Here is a 23352-nt window from a genome sequence, read left to right as displayed (position 1 = left end):
GGAAAGGATCCAGTTTCAGCTTTCTACTTATGGCTAGTCAATTTTCCCAGCACCATTTATTAAATGGGGAATACTTTCCCCATTTCTTGTTTTTCTCAGGTTTGTCAAAGATCAGATGGCTGTAGATGTGTGGTATTATTTCTGAGGACTCTGTTTTGTTCCATTGGTCTATATCTCTGTTGTGGTACCAGTAACATGCTGTTTTGGTTACTGTAGCCTTGTAGTATAGTTTGATGTCAGGTAGCATGATGCCTCCAGCTTTGTTCTTTTGACTTAGGATTGTCTTGGAGATGCGGGCTCTTTTTTGGTTCCATATGAACTTTAAAGCAGTTTTTTCCAATTCTGTGAAGAAACACATTGGCAGCTTGATGGGGATGGCATTGAATCTATAAATTACCTTGGGCAGTATGGCCATTTTCACGATATTGATTCTTCCTATCCATGAGCATGGTGTGTTCTTCCATTTGTTTGTGTCCTGTTTTATTTCGTTGAGCAGTGGTTTGTAGTTCTCCTTGAAGAGGTCCTTCACATCCCTTGTAAGTTGGATTCCTAGGTATTTTATTCTCTTTGAAGCAGTTGTGAATGGAAGTTCATTCATGATTTGGCTCTCTGTCTGTCTGTTACTGGTGTATAAGAATGCTTGTGATTTTTGCACATTAATTTTGTATCCTGAGACTTTGCTGAAGTTTCTTGTCAGCTTAAGGAGACTTTGGACTGAGACAATGGGGTTTTCTAAATATACAATCATGTCATCTGCAAAGAGGGACAATTTGACTTCTTCTTTTCCTATCTGAATACCCTTGATTTCTTTCTCTTGCCTGATTGCCCTAGCCAGAACTTCCAACACTATGTTGAATAGGAGTGGTGAGAGAGGGCATCCCTGTCTTGTGCCAGTTTTCAAGGGGAATGCTTCCAGGTTTTGCCCCTTCAGTATGATATTGGCTGTGGGTTTGTCATAAATAGCTCTTATTATTTTGAGATACATTCCATCAATACCGAATTTATTGAGAGTTTTTAGCCTGAAGGGCTGTTGAATTTTGTCAAAGGCCTTTTCTGCATCTATTGAGATAATCATGTGGTTTTTGTGTTTGGTTCTGTTTATATGCTGGATTACGTTTATTGATTTATGTATGTTGAACCAGCCTTGCATCCCAGGGATGAAGCCCTCTTGATCATGGTGGATAAGCTTTTTGATATGCTGCTGGATCTGGTTTGCCAGTATTTTATTGAGGATTTTTACATTGATGTTCATTAGGGATATTAGTCTAAAATTCTCTTTTTTTGTTGTGTCTGTGCCAGGCTTTGGTATCAGGATGCTGTTAGCCTCATAAAATGAGTTAGGGAGGATTCCCTCTTTTTCTATTGATTGGAATAGTTTCAGAAGGAATGGTACCAGCTCCTCCTTGTAGCTCTGGTAGAATTCAGGTGTGAATCCATCTGGTCCTCGATCTTTTTTGGTTGGTAGGCTAGTAATTATTGCCTCAATTTCAGAGCCTGCTATTGGTCTATTCAGGGATTCAGCTTCTTTCTGGTTTAGTCTTGGGAGAGTGTAAGTGTCCAGGAAATTATCCATTTCTTCTAGGTTTTCTAGTTTATTTGCATAGATGTGTTTATAGTGTTCTCTGATGATAGTTTGTATTTCTGTGGGGTCAGTGGTGATATCCCCTTTATCATTTTTTATTGCGTCTATTTGATTCTTCTCTCTTTTCTTCTTTATTAGTCTTGCTAGCGGTCTATCAATTTTGTTGATCTTTTCAAAAAACCAACTCCTGGATTCATTGATTTTTTGGAGGGTTTTTTGTGTCTCTATCTCCTTCAGTTCTGCTCTGATCTTAGTTATTTCTTGCCTTCTGCTGGCTTTTGAATGTGTTTGCTCTTGCTTCTCTAGTTCTTTTAATTGTGATGTTAGAGTGTCAATTTTAGATCTTTCCAGCTTTCTCTCATGGGCATTTAGTGCTATAAATTTCCCTCTACACCCTGCTTTAAATGTGTCCCAGAGATTCTGGTATGTTGTATCTTTGTTCTCATTGGTTTTAAAGAACATCTTTATTTTTGCCTTCATTTCGTTATGTACCCAGTAGTTATTCAGGAGCAGGTTATTCAGTTTCCATGTAGTTGAGCGGTTTTGATTGAGTTTCTTAGTCCTGAGTTCTAGTTTGATTGCACTGTGGTCTGAGAGACAGTTTGTTATAATTTCTGTCCTTTACATTTGCTGAGGAGTGCTTTACTTCCAATTATATTGTCTATTTTGGAATAAGTGTGATGTGGTGCTGAGAAGAATGTATATTCTGTTGATTTGGGGTGGAGAGTTCTGTAGATGTCTATTAGGTCTGCTTGCTGCAGAGATGAGTTCAATTCCTGGATGTCCTTGTTAATTTTCTGTCTCGTTGATCTGTCTAATTTTGACAGTGGGGCTGTTGAAATCTCCCATTATTATTGTATGGGAGTCTAAGTCTCTTCGTAAGTCTCTAAGGACTTGCTTTATGTATCTGGGTGCTCTTGTATTGGGTGCATATATATTTAGGATAGTTAGCTCTTCCTGTTGAATTGATCCCTTTACCATTATGTAATGGCCTTCTTTATCTCTTTTGATCTTTGATGGTTTAAAGTCTGTTTTATCAGAGACTAGGATTGCAACCCCTGCTTTTTTTTGTTCTCCATTTGCTTGGTAGATCTTCTTCCATCCCTTTATTTGAGCCTATGTATGTCTCTGCGTGTGAGATGGGTCTCCTGAATACAGCAAACTGATGGGTCTTGACTATTTATCCAGTTTGCCAGTCTGTGTCTTTTAATTGGAGCATTTAGTCCATTTACATTTAAGGTTAATATTGTTATGTGTGAACCTGATCCTGCCATTATGATATTAACTGGTTATTTTGCTCATTAGTTGATGCAGTTTCTTCCTAGCCTTGATAGTCTTTACATTTTGGCATGTTTTTGCAATGGCTGGTACTGGTTGTTCCTTTCCATGTTTAGTGCTTCCTTCGGGGTCTCTTGTAAGGCAGGCCTGGTGGTGACAAAATCTCTAAGCATTTGCTTATCTGTAAAGGATTTTATTTCTCCTTCACTTATGAAACTTAGTTTGGCTGGATATGAAATTCTGGGTTGAAAATTCTTTTCTTTAAGAATGTTGAATATTGGCCCCCACTCTCTTCTGGCTTGTAGAGTTTCTGCTGCGAGATCTGCTGTTAGTCTGATGGGTTTCCCTTTGTGTGTAACCTGCCCTTTCTCTCTGGCTGCCCTTAAGATTTTTTCCTTCATTTCAACTTTGGTGAATCTGGCAATTATGTGTCTTGGAGTTGCTCTTCTCGAGGAGTATCTTTGTGGCATTCTCTGTATTTCCTGAATTTGAATGTTGGCCTGCCCTATTAGGTTGGGGAAGTTCTCCTGGATGATATCCTGAAGAGTGTTTTCCAACTTGGTTCCATTTTCCCCCTCACTTTCAGGCACCCCAGTCAGACATAGATTTGGTCTTTTTACGTAATCCCATACTTCTTGAAGGCTTTGTTCATTTCTTTTTCCTCTTTTTTCTTTAGATTTCTCTTCTCGCTTCATTTCATTCATTTGAACCTCAATATCTGATACTCTTTCTTCCAGTTGATCAAGTCGGTTATTGAAGCTTGTGCATTTGTCATGTATTTCTCGTGTCATGGTTTTCATCTCTGTCAGTTGGTTTATGGCCTTCTCTGCATTAATCTAGTCATCAATTCTTCCACTCTTTTTTCAAGATTTTTAGTTTCTTTGCGCTGGGTACGTAATTCCTCCTTTAGCTCTGAGAAGTTTGATGGACTGGAGCCTTCTTCTCTCATCTCGTCAAAGTCGTTCTCCGTCCAGCTTTGATCCATTGCTGGCGATGAGCTGCGCTCCTTTGCAGGGGGAGATGCGCTCTTATTTGTTGAATTTCCAGCTTTTCTGCACTGCTTTTTCCCCATCTTTGTGGTTTTATCTGCCTCTGGTCTTTGATGATGGTGACGTACTGATGGGGTTTTGGTGCGGGTGTCCTTCCTGTTTGTTAGTTTTCCTTTAACAGTCGGGACCCTCAGCTGTAGGTCTGTTGGAGATTGCTTGAGGTCCACTCCAGACCCTGTTTGCCTGGGTATGAGCAGCAGAGGCTGCAGAAGATAGGATATTGCTGAACAGCGAGTGTACCTGTCTGATTCTTGGTGTGGAAGCTTCTTCTCAGGGGTGTACTCCACCCTGTGAGGTGTGGAGTGTCGGTCTGCCCCTAGTGGGGGATGTCTCCCAGTTAGGCTACTCAGGGGTCAGGGACCCACTTGAGCAGTCAGTCTGTCTTTTCTCAGATCTCAACCTCCATGTTGGGAGATCCACTGCTCTCCTCAAAGCTATTAGACAGAGTCGTTTGCGGCTGCAGAGGTTTCTGCTGCTTTTGTTGTTGTTGTTGTTTAGCTGTACCCTGTCCCCAGAGGTGGAGTCTACAGAGACTGGCAGGCCTCCTTGAGCTGCTGTGAGCTCCACCCAGTTCGAGCTTCCCAGCGGCTTTGTTTACCTACTTAAGCCTCAGCAATGGTGGGCGCCCCTCCCCCAGCCTCGCTGCTGCCTTGCAGTTAGATGGCAGACTGCTGTGCTAGCAATGAGGGAGGCTCCGTGGGCATGGGACCCTCCCAGCCAGGTGTGGGATATAATCTCCTGGTGTGCCCATTTGCTAAGTCCCTTGGTAAAGCGCATTATTGGGGTGGGAGTTACCCGATTTTCCAGGTGTTGTGTGTCTCAGTTCCCCTGGTTAGGAAAAGGGATTCCCTTCCCCCTTGCACTTCCCAGGTGAGGCGATGCCTCACCCTGCTTCAGCTCTCGCTGGTCCGGCTGCAGCAGCTGACCAGCACCCATTGTCTGACAATCCCTAGTGAGATGAACCCAGTACCTCAGTTGAAAATGCAGAAATCACCTGTCTTCTGTGTCACTCACGCTGGGAGCTGGAGACTGGAGCTGTTCCTATTTGGCCATCTTGCTCCTAATTTTTCTTAATAACAACGGCATCAGCAGAAACCATGACAAACAATTATGATATTAATGAGGGCAGAAGGAAACATTTGGAGTGAAGATCTCTTCGTGGCCTAGATGATGATAATTTCATGGGTATATTCATATCCCCAATTCATTGGGATGGACACAATAAAAATGTATAGCTTTTTATATACTAATTACATACTAATAAAGTAATTTAAACATACAGGATAAAATATAGAAACTAGGGCTTTATTAAATTATTATGCATAAATTTACATAGTAGCAGGATAGGACAATCATTCTGGTCTTTGGGGGAGCTAATAGACATATTCTTCAGGATATTGTCAGTGCATTGTCTAGCTGTTCACCTGTGCATAATGACAAATAAATAAATAGGCATAGACCTAGAGGGCCTTGAAATTCTTCTGTAATTGTGGGACAAATTGAGATCTCAATTAGATATTGATTTGTAGGATGGCTTGTGAAGATATGATTCCTTTTTGGTAAACAGAATGCTTAGAACTAGTGTCCAGTCTTAGAGATGAAGTTGTTAAGTTAGATAAGAACAATGTACATTACCTGAATCATGTGGTCTGGACAGGAAAGCAGTCCTGTTAAGAATTACATCATGACATTTTTCTAGGGAGGCATAGACGTTACAAGTGAGGGTAATAGGCTGTTTTGCCTTTCAAAGTGTCTTTAGCCCAACTGCATGCATCACAAATAGTTACCTTATGTCAGAATTGGACTCACAATAATTCTAACATGGCAAATTCACATTCGTGAATGAATTTTGGTGATTAGGTAGGGCATCGGCAAGGTAAAGGCATCCATGTGGTTAAAAAGTAATGACAGATTCTGAATTCATGTCATTTAAAAAGCTAACACTGATTACAGACCTAAATGTAAGAAAATAAAACCATAAAAAGGGAGGGAATTCAACTCTCAAAACTAAAAACACCTCATTCAAAATTGAAGCAAAGTTAAAATGTAAGCAATAGACTGGGAGAAAAGATTTGTGCACATACAGTAGAAAAAAGGAGTAGTAATAAGAATCTATAACTCCCTAAAAACACATAAGAAAAATAGGCAAAGTATATAAAGAGGTAACTGAGGAAAAGACAAAAAAATTGGCCAATAAGCGTTTTAAGAGATGCTCAGTCTCACTGTGATCAGGGAAGATACAAGACAAAGCCATGACTTTTGTCTACAAAATTTAGAAGTTTTCTAATATCAACTACTGGCAGAGAGGTAGTGGAATGAATACTGTTACAATGCTAGTATAATAGAAATTTCCCACTTTTGAGGACAATTAACACAGTTTAGTAATAACAAAAGTGTATGCCATGTTATATCGCAAATCTATTTTTATCTACCCTCGAGAAAGGAGTACAATATGCTCAAGAAAGCATACAAAAGGAATTTTTTTTGCATCAGTGTGATGTCAGCAAAACTAGAAAGAACCTATTTTTGTTAGTAGGAGTATGGCTCAATAATCTATGGTAAATGAATGATAAGGGAATACTATGAATAACTATATGACAACAAATTAGATAACTAAGATGATATATATTTCTAGAAAGACCCAAACTAAACTGTATCAAGAAGAACAAGAACATGTGACTGGACTTATAAGTAGTGAAAAGATTTAATTAGTAATTAACATATTCCCACCAAGGAATGCTTAGGCCAGATGACTTCACTTTCTAATCCTGTCAAATATTTAAAGAAAAGTTAATACCAGGCCTGTACAAACTCTTCCAAAAAATAAAAGAGTTCACACTTCTCAATTCATTCTGTGAGATTAGTGTTACTCTGATACCAAAATTAGACAATCACAAGAAAATATATTTATTTTAAGAAGATAAATATGTGTTATGAATATGAACACAAAAATCCTCACCAAAATACTAGCAAACTGAATCCAACAATGTATAAAAAAGATTACATATGATGAACATGGGGGATTTATTTTAGGAATGCAAGGTTGATTTAAAATGCAGGTATCAATTTACATAATGTGTAATATTGATTAAATAAAGGAGAAAAAATCACATCAGTTCACTAGATTCAGTAAATGCACTTGACATTCAACATCTTTTTATGATAAAAATTCCACAAACTAGGAATAGAAGGAAACTTCCTTAACCTGATAAAGGCCATTTGCAAACCCCATTCAACATCATACTCAGAGGTGATGAATGAATAATTTCTCCCTATGATCAGGAAAAAGACAACGCATTCACTTCTATTCATCATTATAGTAGAGGTTCTAGCAAGGGCAATTATGGAAGAAAGGGAAATAAAAGTGTCTGCACTGGTGAGGAAGAAGTGAAACTACCTCTATTTGCAAATGACATGATTTTAGATATTAAAACATCCTGAGTTCTGCTAAAACCTATTGGAAGTAATTAATGAATTCATCAAGGCTGCAATATATAAGATCGATAAACAAAAACAATTTGTATTTCTTTTCTTTTCTTTCTTTTCTTTTTTTTTTTTTGAGACAGAGTTTCGCTCTGTGGCCCAGGCTGGAGTGCAGTGGCGCCATCTCGGCTCACTGCAACCTCCGCCTCCTGGGTTCACGCCATTCTCCTGCCTCAGCCTCCCAAGTAGCTGGGACTACAGGCGCCCGCCGCCACGCCGGGCTAATTTTTTTTTTTTTTTGCATTTTTAGTGGAGACGGGGTTTCACCGTGTTAGCCAGGATGGTCTCGATCTCCTGACCTCGTGAGCTGCCCGCTTCCGCCTCCCAAAGTGCTGTGATTACAGGCGTGAGCCACAGTGCCCAGCCAACAATTTGTATTTCTATACACTAGCTGAATTGTATCCCCTCAAAAGATAAGTTGAAGTTCTCACCCCCTGCTACCTCAGGGTGACCCTATTTGGAAACAGGGTTATTGCCAATATTATTAGTTGAGATGAGGTCATACTGGAGTAGAATAGGCCCTTAATCCAACATGACTGATGTCCTTATAGGAATTGGAGAAGACAGATAAACGTGGAGGAAAGACTGCTAATGTAAAGATGGAGGCAGAGATTGGATTTATTCTGCCACAATCCAAAGAATACCAGGGACTAACAGTGGCTAGAATAGGCACGTAGATTCCTTCCCTAGATATTTCAGAGGGAGCATGCCTGTGCCAACACTTTAATTTTGAATTTCAAGTCACCAGGCTATGAGAAAATAAATTCTTGTTGTCTTAAATCACCCATATGTGGTCCTTTATTACTAAAGCCGTAGGAAATGAATACACTAACTATGAACATTTCAAAAGTGAAATAAAGAAAACAATTCAATTTATAATAGCACCAAGGAGATCGTGACTGAATTTAAAAAAAGCAATGCAAGACTTGGGCACTGAAACTACAAAACATAATTGAAAGAACTTAAAGAATACCTACAGAAATGAATAGATATCTCATCTTCATAGACTGTTAAACGTAATATTTTTTATTTTATTTTTTAGAGACAGGGTCTCACTCTGTCACCCAGACTGGAGTGCAGTGATGCAATCACGGCTCACTTCAACTGCTGACTCCTAGGCCCAAGGCATCTTCCTACCTCAGCCTTCTAAGCAGCTAGGACTACAGGCATGCATCACCATGCCTGGCAATTAAAAATTTTTTTTTTTTTTTTGTAGGGACAGGGTCTTGCTGTGTTGCCTAGGCTCGCCTTGAACTCCTGGCTTCAAGTGATCCTTCTGCCTTGGCCTCCCAAAGTTCTGTGATTACAGGCGTGAGCCACCACACCTGTCTTTAATAATCTTAAGGTAGCAATACTTCCCAAATTGTCCTACAGATTCAATGTAATTACTTCAAAATTCCAGCTGACATTTTTTCAGAACTGACAAGCTGATTCTAAAACTCATGTGGAAGTTCAAGGAAGCTAGAATAGCCAAAGCAATCTTAAGAACAAAGTTAGAAGATTCACACTTAACTGATTTTAAAACTCAATACAAAGCTACAGTAACCAAGGCAAAATGTTACTGGCATAAGGCTAGACATATGGCTATATGGCTAGACATATAGAGCAATGGAATGGAATTGAAAGTTCACAAATAAACCCTTACATTTATGAACAAATGATTTTCAAGGTAAGATGATTCAATGGGGGAAAGAAAAGTCTTTACTTTATAATAAATGGTACTGGGCAACTGGTTATCCACATGCAAAAGAACGAGGCTGGATTACTTATTTTTGCCATTCACTAAAGTCAAAATTATCAAAGACCTAAATTTAAGAGGTAAAACGATAGGCATTTTTAGAAGAAACATAGGAGTAAATCTTTGTGACATTGGGTTAGGCAGTGGTTTCTTAGATATGACATCAGAAGTACAATCAACAAAAGAAAAAAATAGATAAACTTTATCAAAATTAAAAACTTTTGTGCTGCAAATGATACTATCAAAAACATGAAAAAAATTGCTCATAGAATGTGAAAAATATTCACAAATCATATATCTGCTAAGGTACTTAGTAGAACATACAAAGAACTCTTACACCTCAATAATAAAAAGATAAATAATTCCATTAAAAATAGGCAAAGTATCTGAATAGGTATTTCCCCAAAGAAATAGAAATGCCCAATAATCACATGAAAAGATACTTAACATTGGTAGTTGCTAGGTTTTTTTGTTTTTTGTGTTTTTTTTTTTTGAGACAGAGTCTCGCTGTGTCATCCATGCTGGAGTGTAGTGACATGATCTCAGCTCCCTGCAACTTCCACCTCCTGGGTTCAAGCAATTCTTGTGCCTCAGCCTCCCAAGTTCCTGGGACTACAGGCACCTGCTGCCATGCCTGGGTAATTTTTGTATTTTTCGTAGAGATGGGTTTTCACCATGTTGGCTAGGCTGGTCTCAAACTCCTGACCTCAGCTAATCTTCCGCCTCGGCCTCCCCAAGTGCTGGGATTACATGCATGAGCCACCGGTCCTGGCTGTCACTAGTTTTAATTGCAAATCAAGACTACAATGAGATACCACTTTACACGCCCTAGGATGGCTATAATCAAATAGACAAGGCAATGATTTTTTGGCAAGTATGTAGAGAAATTGGGAACCTCATACATTACTAATGGGAATTTAAGTTATGTATCTGCTTTAGAAAACAGTTTGCTGGTTCCTCAAAATGTTAAATACAGTGTCTGCATATGATTCAGAAATTCTGTTTCTAGGTTTACGCATGAGTTAAATGAAAACACATGTTCACACAACAACTTGTACATAAATGTTCATAATAGCATTATTCATAATGGCAGAAAAGTTGAAACAAACAAAATGTCCTTAAAGTAATTGATAAATAAAATGTGGAATATCCTTATAATGGAATGTTATTTGGCAGTAAAAAGGAACAAAGTAATAACATGTGCTATAATAGGGAAGAACCTCGAAAACATATTGCTAAATGTAAGAAGCCAGTTTCAAAAGACCACATACTATATGCTTCTGTTTGTGTCAAATATCCAGAATAGGCAAATCTAGAGAGATAAAGTAGGTTACTGGCTGGGTATTTGCAAAGAGGAATTGGGAGTGACTACTAATGTGTCTGCGGTTCCTTTGTGGGGTAAATAAGATGTCGTAAAATTAGATAGTGGTGATGGTTGCTCAAGTTGGTGAATATATTAAAAGATATTGAAATGTATACTTTAAAATGTGCACTGTATGATGGTGGTGATGGTTGCTCAAGTTGGTGAATATATTAAAAGAAATTGAAATGTATACTTTAAAATGTGCACTGTATGATATATTATACCTAAATAGAGCTGCTATAAATTCTGATTTAATAAATGAATAACTCTTGTCAAAAATAATCTATGGTTTATCCATACTATGGAACAATGTCAGCAAACTGTGGCCCAAATCATCTATGGTTTATCCATACTGTGGAACAATGTCATCAAACTGTGTCAGCAAACTGTGGTACAATGTCAAACGTAACCTGAAACTTATTTTTGTAAATAAAATTTAATTGGAATACCGCCATACCCATTGAGTAATAGTGATAAAGACCATCAGGCTTGCAGAATCTAAAATACTTACTATCTAGTTCTTTGCAAAAAATGTTTGCCAACTCCTGCTGTGGAATAATCATTAGCACTTAAAAAAACTGAGAAAGATCTATGTTTATGGATATGAAGAAATCTCAGACTTTATGTTAAGTGAAAAAGTAAATTGAGAACAATATATACAGTGATGTCATTTATGTGAAAAAGAAAACTGAAATCCAACCTACCAATAAAAATTACAGAATGGAAAAGGTACATGCAGTATTGTGTAAATGCATAGAACAAGTCCTGGAAAGGTAACAGTGATTCAATAATATTTCTAGGGAGAGTATTAAATTTTCGAAGTGGTAATCAAAGTGTCCATTAAACTTCATTTGTATTAAAATCTTTACAAAGAAAATGTGTGTGTTATATAAATTAAAATATAAATGTACAATTATAAACATACTTTTTTGGTTTATTTTTCAGAGCTGTAAATGATCAAGTTTTGTTAGATGCTGTAAGTATAGTAATCTCAATTTGAAATTACACTTTGTCCTTGAGTTCTTAACAGATTCTAGAAATTGTCAGGATACATAATCCTATATAAAGATCCATTGCTTACTTAGTTTATTTAAAATAATTTTATGCATATGTGAACTGGAAAGCCTTGTCTATTTTGTTCATTTTACTCTCATTATCACTCAGAAATAATTCACTTCTGAAATACTAAACTGTAATGTCCTACAGTCATCTGAATAGTTCCAGTCCTTGACACTTGTAGCTCTTTTATGTCTTTCAGCTCCAATTCTTGTCTCACTGTACATACTGATATCAATGTTTCATTCTTGTCATGACTTAATGAAGACTTTCTTACCTTAATAATTAAATATCTGAATAACCTTTCTACATTGAGAGTTTTACTCTTCATTATTACTAAAATTATTTGTTTCTAGGAATACAAACAGATACAACGTGATTTTCAGTTGTTATCAGAAGAGAAGTTGGTGCTGGAAAATGAACTACAAAAGTTGAAGGACACAGAGGTTGGAAAAATTTTAGTGTTTGAAAATGGCATACACCTAACAAGAGTTATTATGTTAGGATAGAAATCAAAGAGATATTTAAATGTTATATAATATGTTTTTATTATTAATAATTCGTAGCAGCTATGCTTTAAAAAATAAAATTATGCCATATTCTAAATTATCATATTAGGTGTCAAAACCAAAAGGATGCCATGAAAAAACAGTTAAAATTTAAACATCTGAAAGACATTTCTAGGCCAAATATTTACCTTTATTAAACTAGCAGTAAATTAGTTTTCAAATATATTGTAAATGCATTTCGTGGTATTTTCTACAATTATGTAATGTGTGTATCCCAGTTCATTATACCAAATAGAGTAAATAGAAATAGAAATGCAAGGGTAAAGGAAAATTTGTTTCCTCTTGTATTTTATTGTTCTCTTTGCCATCGTTAGAGAGCTTACAAATTCAAACTATAGACAATAAAGTCAAATACATTAAAAGTGAACTTTTATTAACCACTTAAGAACTTAAGATATATGGTTGAGGAAAAATACTAAATTCAATAATGTTGGTTGCTTGATATTTCTTCCTTACTAGGGGAGGAAGCAGAAATCATACAGGAGATTTGCTATTTGATCAGTTAAAGAAGCAGTAGTCTTACACAGATGTCAAATATAAGATCAGCGCTGTCATATATGTTCAGTTTAGGAATAGTTTTCCTTTAGGTATCATGCCAAGTAGGAATAGAACATTGGAACGAAATAACTAAAAATAGTAAATTGTCATGTTGAAGAACTGAGTAGTCTGACCAAGTGTGAGAATTTTGCAGCATGCTAATCACATACTGTTAGAGCCACATTGAAAAAACGCTGGAGCTTCTTAGATGACTTGAGGATGTTGCACCAGTTTCTGGTTTTGCTTCCTTGTGTTGTTTCTTTAGGTGTTTTGTCTCTAATTCTGCTCTAGAGAGCAATGGTTTTTGCACGAACTTCAATATATGATCTAGGATACCACAAGGTTTTCTTGTTTAATACATGGAAACTTTGGTGCTCATTTGGTAGGTTATACTCTTACCCATTCTTTAAAACATTTAAAAACTTTTTTTATTTTTGTGGGTACCAGTAGGTGTATATATTTATGGGGTACATGAGATATTTTAGTACAGGCATACAATGTGTAATAATCACATCATGGACAATTGGGTATCCATTTTCTTAAGCACTTATCCTTTGTGTTGCAAATAATCCAATTATACTTTTTTAGTTATTCTTAAATGTACAATTAAATCACTATTGACTGTAGTCCCCCTGTTGTGCTATCAAATACTAGGTCTTATTCATTCTTTCCAACTATATTTTTTGTACCCATTAACCATCCCCACTCCCTGCTCACACTCCAATCCTCTGGTAACCATCCTTCTATTCTCTATCTCTGTGAGTTCAATTGTTTTAATTTTTAGCCCCAACAAATAGTGAAAACATGCAATGTTTGTCTTTCTGTGCCTGGCCTATTTCATTTAACATAATGACTTCCAGTTCCATCTATGTTGTTGCAAATGACACAATCTCCTTTTTTATGACTAAATAGTACTCCATTGTGTATAAGTATTACATTTTCTTTTTCCAATCATATGTTGATGGACACAGAGGTTGCTTCCAAATCTTGGCTACTGAAAACAGACCTGCAACTAACATGGGAGTGCAGATATCTCTTTGATATACTGGTTTCCTTTTTTGGGATATATACATATCAATAGGATTGCTGGATTGTATGGTAGCTCTATTTTTAGTTTTTTGAGCAACCCCCAAACTGTTTTCCATAGTGGTTTTACTAATTCACATTCTCACCAACAGTGTACGAGGGTTCCCTTTTCTCCATTTCATCCCCAGCATTTGTTATTGCCTGGCTTTTGGATAAAAGTCATTTTAACTGGGGCAAGACGATATTTCATTGTAGTTTTGATTTGCATTTCTTAGATGATCAGTGATGTTGAGGACCTTTTCACATACCTGTTTGCCATTTGTATGTCTTGTTTTGAGAAATACCTATTCAAATCTTTTATCCATTTTTAAATTGGATTATTAGATATTTTTTTCCTATAGAGTTATTTGAGCTCCTTTTATATTCCGATTGTTAATCCCTTGTCAGATGGGTAGTTTGGAAATTTTTTTTTTCTCATTTTGTGGGTTGTCTCTTTACTTTGTAGATTGTTTTCTTTGCTGTGCAGAAGGTTTTTAACTTGATGTTATCCCATGGGTCCATTTATTTTTTGGTTACCGTTACTTGTGGAGTATTACTCAAGAAATTTTTGCACAGACCAATATGCTAGAGAGTTTCTCCAATGTTTTCTTGGAGTTGTGTCATAGTTTGAGGTCATAGATTTAAGTCTTTAATCCATTTTGATATGATTTTTGTGTAAGGTGAGAGATAGGATTCAAGATTCATTCATCTGCATATAGATATCCAGTTTCCCAGCAACATTTATTGAAGAGACTGTCTTTTCCCCCACTGTATGTTCTTGGCACCTTTGTTGAAAATGAGTTCACTGTAAGTGTGTGGAATTTTTTCTGGGTTCTCTTCTGTTCCTTTGGTCTATGTGTTGGCTTTTATGCAACTACCATGTTGTTTTGTTTACTGTAGCTCTGTAGTATAATTTAAAGTCAAATAATATAATTTCTCCAGTTTCATTTCTTTTGCTCAGGGTAGCTTTGGCTATTTTGGGGCTTTTGCGATTTTATATAAATGTTAGGATTTGTTTTCTATTCTGTGAAGAATATCATTGGTATTTTGATAGGGATTACAATGAATTTGTACATTGCTTTGGGTAGTATGGACATTTCAACAATATTGACTCTTCCCATCTATGAACATGGAATATCTCTCCATTTTTCTGTATCCTCTTCAATTTCTTTCATCAGTGTTTTATAGTTATCCTTGTAGAGATCTTTCACTTCTTTGGTTAAAACCTAGGTATTTAATTTGTGGCTGTTGTAAATAGGATTAGTTGTTTGATTTCTGTTTCAGATTATTCACTGTTGGTATATAGAAATGTTACTGATTTTTGTATTTTGATTTGTATCCTGTAACTTGACTGAATTTATCAGTTCTAAGAGTTTTTTTGTTTTTGTTTTTGTTTTTTTTTTTTTTGGGCCAGTCTTTAGATTTTTCCAAACAGAATATCATACCATCTGCAAACAAGGATAATTTGAATTGTTCCTTTCCAGTTTGGATGCCCTTTATTTCTTTCTCTTATCTGATTGCTCTAGTGAGAACTTCCAGTACTATGCTGAACAACAGTCATGACAGTAGACATTCTTATCATGTTCCAGATCTTAGAGAAAAGGCTTTCAGTTTTTTCCCATTTGGAGTGAAACTGGCTGTGGGTTTGTCATATGTGGTTTTTATTATGGTTGAGGTATGTTTCTTCTGTAGCCAATTTTTAGAGGGTTTTTTTCATGAAGGGATATTGAACTTTATCAAATGCATTTTCAGCATCAATTGAAATGATCATATGGTTTTTGTCTTTCAATCTGTTAATATGATGTATCACATTGATTGATTTGCATATTGTGAATCCCACTTGGTCATGTTGAATGATCCTTTTAATATATTGTTGAATGTGTTTTGTTAGAGTTTTGTTGAGAATTCTTGCATCAATAGTCGCCCAAAATATTGGCATATAGGCCTTTCTGTAGAGGAGCTTTTGTCTAGATTTGGTATCAGGGTAATACTGGTCTTGTAGAATGAGTTTGGAAGTATTCCCTCCTCTCGTCTTTTTAAGATGGTTTTAATAGGGTTGGTATTATTTCTTTTTTTTATTATTATTATACTTTAAGTTCTAGGGTACATGTGCACAACAGCCAGGTTTGTTATATATGTATACGTGTGCCATGTTGGTGTGCTGCACCCATTAACTCGTCATTTACATTACGTATATCTCCTAATGCTATCCCTCCACCTCCTGCTCCCCACATTAGAACCCGGTGTGTAATGTTCACCTTCCTGTGTCCAACTGATCTCATTGTTCAATTCCCACCTATGAGTGAGAACATGCGGTATTTGGTTTTCTGTTCTTGTGATAGTTTGCTGAGAACGATGGTTTCCAGCTGCATCCATGTCCTTACAAAGGACACAAACTCATCCTTTTTTATGGCTGCATAGTATTCCGTGGTGTATACGTGCCACATTTTCTTAATCCATCTGTCACTGATGGACGTTTGGCTTGATTCCACGACTTTGCTATTGTGAATAGTGCTGCAGTAAACTTATGTGTGCATGTGTCTTTATAGCAGCATGACTTATAATCCTTTGGGTATATACCCAGTAATGGGATGGCTGGGTCAAATGGTATTTCTAGTTCTAGATCCTTGAGGAATTCCCACACTGTTATCCACGATGGTTGAACTAGTTTACCATCCCACCAACAGTGTAAAAGTGTTCCTATATCTCCACATCCTCTCCAGCACCTATGGTTTCCTGATTTTTTAATGATTGCCATTCTAAGTGGTGTGAGATGGTATCTCATTGTGGTTTTGATTTGCATTTCTCTGATGGCGAGTGATGATGAGCATTTTTTCATGTGTCTGTTGACTGTATGAATGTCTTCTTTTGAGAAGTGTCTGTTCATATCCTTTGCCCACCTTTTGATGGGGTTGTTTGTTTTTTTTCTTGTAAATTTGATTGAGTTCTTTATAGGTTCTGGATATTAGCCCTTTGTCAGATGAGTAGATTGCAAAATTGTTCTCCCATTCTGTAGGTTGCCTGTTCACTCTGATGGTAGTTTCTTTTGCTGTGCAGAAGCTCTTTAGTTTAATTAAATCCCATTTATCGGCCGGGCGCGGTGGCTCACGCCTGTAATCCCAGCACTTTGGGAGGCCTAGGCGGGCGGATCACAAGGTCAGGAGATCGAGACCATCCTGGCTAACACGGTGAAACCCCGTCTCTACTAAAAATAGAAAAAAAAATTAGCCGGGCGCAGTGGCGGGCGCCTGTAGTCCCAGCTACTCGGGAGGCTGAGGCAGGAGAATGGCGTGAACCCGGGAGGCGGAGCTTGCAGTGAGCCGAGATTGCGCCACTGCACTCCAGCCTGGGCGACAAAGCGAGACTCCGTCTCAAAAAAAAAAAAAAAAAAAAAAAATCCCATTTATCAATTTTGGCTTTTGTTGCCGTTGCTTTTGGTGTTTTAGACATGAAGTCCTTGCCTATGCCTATGTCCTGAATGGTATTGACTAGGTTTTCTTCTAGGGTTTTTATGGTTTTAGGTCTAACATTTAAGTCTCTAATCCATCTTGAATTAATTTTTGTATAAGAGGTAAGGAAAGGATCCAGTTTCAGCTTTCTACTTATGGCTAGCCAATTTTCCCAGCACCATTTATTAAATAGGGAATCCTTTCCCCATTTCTTGTTTTTGTCAGGGTTGTCAAAGATCAGATGGCTGTAGATGTGTGGTATTATTTCTGAGGACTCTGTTCTGTTCCATTGGTCTATATCTCTGTTTTGGTACCAGTACCATGCTGTTTTGGTTACTGAGCCTAGTAGTATAATTTGAAGTCAGGTAGCGTGATGCCTCCAGCTTTGTAGTTTTGGCTTAGGATTTTCTTGGCAATGCAGGGTCTTTTTTGGTTCCATGTGAACTTTAAAGCAGTTTTTTCCAATTCTGTGGAGAAAGTCATTAGTAGCTTAATGGGGATGGCATTGAATCTATAAATTACCTTGGGCAGTATGGCCATTTTCACAATATTGATTCTTCCTATCCATGAGCATGGTATGTTCTTCCATTTGTTTGTATCCTCTTTTATTTCACTGAACAATGGTTTGTAGTTCTCCTTGAAGAGGTCCTTTACATCCCTTTAAGTTGGATTCCTAGGTATTTTATTCTCTTTGAAGCTGTTGTGAATGATAGTTCACTCATGATTTGACCCTCTCTTTGTTACTGGTGTCTAAGAATGCTTGTGATTTTTGCACATTGATTTTGTATCCTGAGACTTTGCTGAAGTTGCTTATCAGCTTAAGGAGATTTTGGGCTGAGACGATGGGGTTTTCTAAATAGACAATCATGTCATCTGCAAACAGGGACAATTTTACTTCTTTTCCTAACTGAATGCCCTTTATTTCTTTCTCCTGCCTGATTGCCCTGACCAGAAATTCCAACATTGTGTTGAATAGGAGTGGTGAGAGAGGGCGTCCCTGTCTTGTGCCGGTTTTCAAAGGGAATGCTTCCAGTTTTTGCCCATTCAGTATGATATTGGCTGTGGGTTTGTCATAGGTAGCTCTTATTATTTTGAGATACGTTCCATGAATACCAAATTTATTGAGAGTTTTTAGCCTGAAGGGCTGTTGAATTTTGTCAAAGGCCTTTTCTGCATCTATTGAGATAATCATGTGGTTTTTGTCTTTGGTTCTGTTTATATGCTGGATTATATTTATTGATTTGCATATGTTGAACCAGCCTTGCATCCCAGGGATGAAGCCCACTTGATAATGGTGGATAAGCTTTATGATGTGCTGCTGGATTTGGTTTGCCAGTATTTTATTGAGGATTTTTGCATCGATGTTCATTAGGGATATTAGTCTAAAATTCTCTTTTTTTGTTGTATCTCTGTTAGGCTTTGGTATCAGGATGATGTTGGCCTCGTAAAATGAGTTAGGGAGGATTCCCTCTTTTTGTATTGAATTGAATAGTTTCAGAAGGAATGGTACCTATTCCTCCTTGTAGCTCTGGTAGAATTCAGCTGTGAATCCGTCTGGTCATGGACTTTTTTTGGTTGTAGGCTATTAATTACTGTCTCAATTTCAGAGCCTGCTATTGGTCTATTCAGGGATTCAAGTTTTTCCTGGTCTAGTCTTGGGAGAGGGTAAGTGTCCAGGAAATTATCCATTTCTTCTAGGTTTTCTAGTTTATTTGCGTAGAGGTGTTTATAGAATTCTCTGATGGTAGTTTGTATTTCTGTGGGGTCGGTGGTATCCCCTGTATCATTTTGTATTGCATCTATTTGATTCTTCTCTCTTTTCTTCTTTATTAGTCTTGCTAGCGGTCTATCAATTCTGTTGATCTTATGCAAAAACCAGCTCCTGGATTCATTGATTTTTCGAAGGGTTTTTTTGTGTCTCTATCTCCTTCAGTTCTGCTCTGATCTTAGTTATTTCTTGCCTTCTGCTAGCTTTTGTATGTGTTTGCTCTTGCTTCTCTAGTTCTTTTAATTGTGATGTTAGGGTGTCGATTTTAGATCTTTCCTGCTTTCTCTTGTGGGCATTTAGTGCTGTAAATTTCCCTCTACCCACTGCTTTAAATGTGTCCCAGAGATTCTAGTATGTTGTATCTTTGTTCTCATTGGTTTCAAAGAACATCTTTATTTCTGCCTTCATGTCATCATGTACCCAGTAGTCATTCAGGAGCAGGTTATTCAGTTTTCATGTAGTTGAGCGGTTTTGATTGAGTTTCTTAGTCCTGAGTTCTAGTTTGATTGCACTGTGGTCTGAGAGACAGTTTGTTATAGTTTCTGTTCTTTTACATTTGCTGAGGAGTGCTTTACTTCCAATTATGTGGTCAATTTTGGAATAAGTGTGATGTGGTGCTGAGAAGAGTGTATATTCTGTTGATTTGGGGTGGAGAGTTCTGTAGATGTTTGTTAGGTCTGCTTGGTGCAGAGTTGAGTTCCGTTCCTGGATATCCTTGTTAACTTTCCTTCTCATTGATCTGTCTCATGTTGACAGTGGGGTGTTAAATTCTCCCATTATTATTGTATGGGAGTCTAAGTCTCTTTGTAAGTCTCTAAGGACTTGCTTTATGTATCTGGGTGCTTCTGTGTTGGGTGCATATATCTTTAGGATAATTAGCTCTTCGTGTTTAATTGATCCCTTTACCTTTATGTAAAGGCCTTCTTTTTCTCTTTTGATCTTTGTTTGTTTAAAGTCTGTTTTATCGAAGACTAGGATTGCAATCCCTGCCTTTTTTTGTTTTCCATTTGCTTGGTAGATCTTCCTACATCTCTTTATTTTGAGCCTATGTGTGTCTCTGCATGTGAGATGGGTTTCCTGAATACAGCAGACTGATGGTTCTTGACTCTTTATCCAATTTGCCAGTCTATGTCTTTTAATTGGACCATTTAGTCCATTTACATTTAAGGTTAATATTTTATGTGTGAACTTGATCCTTTCATTTTGATATCAGCTGGTTATTTTGCTCATTAGTTGATGCAGATTCTTCCTAGCATCAATGATCTTTACATTTTGACATGTTTTTGCAGTGCCTGGTACTGGTTGTTCCTTTCCATGTTTAGTGCTTCCTTCAGGAGCTCTTGTAGGGCAGGCCTGGTGGTGACAAAATTTCTAAGCATTTGCTCGTCTGTAAAGGATTTTATTTCTCCTTCACTTATGAAACTTAGTTTGGCTGGATATTAAATTCTGGGTTTAAAATTCTTTGCCTTAAGACTGTTGAATATTGGCCCCCACTCTTTTCTGGCTTGTAGATTTTCTGCCGAGAGATCTGCTGTTAGTCTGATGGGCTTCCCTTTGTGGGTAACCCGACCTTTCTCTCTGGCTGCCCTTAAGAAATTTTCCTTCATTTCAACTTTGGTGAATCTGACAATTATGTGTCTTGGAGTTGCTCTTCTCGAGGAGTACCTTTGTGGTGTTCTCTGTATTTCCTGAATTTGAATATTAGCCTGCCTTGCTAGTTTGGGGAAGTTCTCCTGGATAGTATCCTGCAGAGTGTTTTCCAACTTGGTTCTATTCTCCCTATCACTTTCAGGCATACCAATCAGACATAGATTTAGTCTTTTCACATAATCCCATATTTCTTGGAGGCTTTGTTCATTTCTTTTTACTCTTTTTTCTCTACACTTCTCTTCTCACTTAATTTCATTAGTTTGATCTTCAATCGCTGATACTCTTTCTTCCAGTTGATTGAGTCAGTTACTGAAGCTTGTGCATTTGTTGCGTAGTTCTCGTGTTATAGTTTTCATCCCTATCAGTTCTTTTAAGGTCTTCTCTGCATTGATTATGCTAGTTATCCATTCATCCATTCTTTTTTCAAGGTTTTTAGTTTCTTTGTGCTGGTTACATAGTTCCTCCTTTAGCTCTGAGGAGTTTGATTGACTGAAGCCTTCTTCTCTCAACTCGTCAAAGTCATTCTCCATCCAGCTTTGTTCCGTTGCTGGCGATGAGCTCGTTCCTTTGGAGGGGGAAATGTGCTCTTATTTTTTGAATTTCCAGCTTTTCTGCACTGCTTTTTCCCCATCTTTGTGGTTTTATCTGCCTTTGGTCTTTGATGATGTTGATGTACTGATGGGGTTTTGGTGTGGGTGTCCTTTCTTTTTGTTAGTTTTCCTTCTAACAGTCAGGACCCTCAGCTGTAGGTCTGTTGGAGTTTGCTTGAGGTCCACTCCAGACCTTGTTTGCCTGGGTGTCAGCAGCGGAGACTGCTAAAGATAGAATATTGCTGAACAGTGAGTGTTGCTGTCTGATTCTTGCTCTGGAAGCTTTGTCTCAGGGGTGTATCTCCCCATGTGAGGTGTAAGTTGTCGGTCTGCACCTAGTGGGAGATGTCTCCCAGTTAGGCTACTCAGGGATCAGGGACCCACTTCAGCGGCAGTCTGTCCATTCTCAGATCTCAACCTCCATGCTGGGAGATCCACTGCTCTCTTCAGAGCTGTCAGACAGGGGCATTTACCTCTGCTGAGGTTTCTGCTGCTTTTTGTTTAGCTATGCCCTGTCCCCAGAGGAGGAGTCTACAGAGGCAGGCAGGCCTCCTTGAGCTGTGGTGGGCTCCACCCAATTCGAGCTTCCAGGTGGCTTTGTTTACCTACTTAAGCCTCAGTAATGGCAGGCACCCCTCTCCCAGCCTCACTGGTGCCTTGTAGTTAGATCTCAGACTGCCGTGCTAGCAATGAGAAAGGCTCTTTGGACGTGGGACCCTCTGGGCCAGGTGTGGGATATAATCTCCTGGTGTGCCATTTGCTAATACCCTTGGTAAAGCACAGTATTAGGGTGGGAGTTACCCGATTTTACAGGTGTTGTGTGTCTCACTGTCCTTTGGCTTGGAAAAGGGATTCCTTTTCCCCTTGTTCTTCCCAGGTGAGGCAATGCCTTGCCTGCTTCAGGTCTCGCTGGCTGGGCTGTACCCGCAGACCAGCAACAACTATCCGAGACGCCCCAGTGAGATGAACCCAGTACCTCAGTTGAAAATGCAGAAATCGCCCGTAAGCCAGTGGGTCCTGGATTTTCCTTACTGGGAGACTTTTTATTATGGCCCTGATCTAGTTACTTTTTGTTAGTCAGTTCAGGTTTTGGATTTTTTCATGTTTCAATTTTGGTAGGTTGTATGGGTCTAGAAATTTATTTCTTTTAGATGTTTTAATTCATTGACATATAGTTGCTCATAGTAGCTACTAATGATTCTTTGAATTTCTGTGGTATCAGTTGTAATATCTCCTTTTTTGTATCTGATTTTTATTTATTTCAGTCTTTCTCTTCTTTTCTTAGTCTGGCTAAAGGTTTTTCAATTTTATTTATCTTTTCAAAACACCAACTTTTTGTTTCATTGATCTTTGTATTATTTTCTTCATCTCAAATTCATTTATTTCTCCTCTCATCTTTATTATTTCTTCTACTAATTTTGGGTTTGGTTTGCTGTTACTTTTCTAGTTTTTTATGTTGGTTCATTAGGTTATTTATGTGAAATTTTTCTTCTTATTTGATGTAGGCACTTGTAGCTATAAAGTTTCCTCTTAGTACTGTTTTTGCTGTATCCTATAGGTTTTGGTATATTGTGTTTTCATTATTATTTATTTCATGATTTTTTTCAGTTCCCTTCTTAATTTCTTCATTGACTCACTGGTCATTCAGGAGCAAATTGTTTAATTTCCATGTGTTTGTATAGTTTCCAAAATCCCTTTTGTTATTGATTTGTAGTTTTATTTCATTGTCAGGGAAGGCACTTGGAATTATTTCAGTTTTATTTGAATGTTTTAAGACTTGTTTTGTGGCCTAACATATGGTATATCATTGAAAATGATTCATGCACTGCAGAGAAAAATGTGTATTCTGCAACCGTTGGATGAAATGTTCTATAAATATCTATTAGTTCCATTTGTTCTATAGTACAGATTAAGTTTGATGTTTCTTTGTTGATTTGCTGTCTCAGAGATCTTTCCAATACTAAAAGTAGGGTGTTTGGCCAGGCATGGTGGCTCATGCCTGTAATCCTAGCACTTTGGGAGGTTGAGGAGGGCAGATTGCCTGAGCTCAGGAGTTCAAAACCAGCCTGGACAACACAGTGAAACCTTGTCTCTACTAAAAAAATACAAAAAAATTAGCCAGGCATGGTGGCAGTTGCCTGTAGTTCCAGCTACTTGGGAGGCTAATGCAGGAGA

At 37.7% G+C, this 23352-nt stretch overlaps 1 protein-coding gene across 2 annotated transcripts in view; it reads left to right on the top strand.

Moving 5' to 3' along the window:
• CCDC7 (coiled-coil domain containing 7) overlaps nt 1-23352 on the top strand; it is a 453173-nt gene that overhangs the window by 57134 nt on the left and 372687 nt on the right. For both annotated transcript variants that reach the window (XM_073018860.1, XM_037986502.2), the window contains exons 11-12: nt 11439-11469; nt 11906-11995. In XM_073018860.1, the coding sequence (XP_072874961.1) occupies nt 11439-11469; nt 11906-11995 (121 nt within the window). The remainder of the gene's footprint in view (nt 1-11438; nt 11470-11905; nt 11996-23352) is intronic.

This window comes from Chlorocebus sabaeus, chromosome 9 (genome assembly GCF_047675955.1).
Source record: "Chlorocebus sabaeus isolate Y175 chromosome 9, mChlSab1.0.hap1, whole genome shotgun sequence".
NCBI lineage: Eukaryota > Metazoa > Chordata > Mammalia > Primates > Cercopithecidae > Chlorocebus > Chlorocebus sabaeus.
The sequence above is the reverse complement of the archived record's forward strand: the minus strand, read 5'-3'. Positions and strand labels throughout refer to the sequence as shown.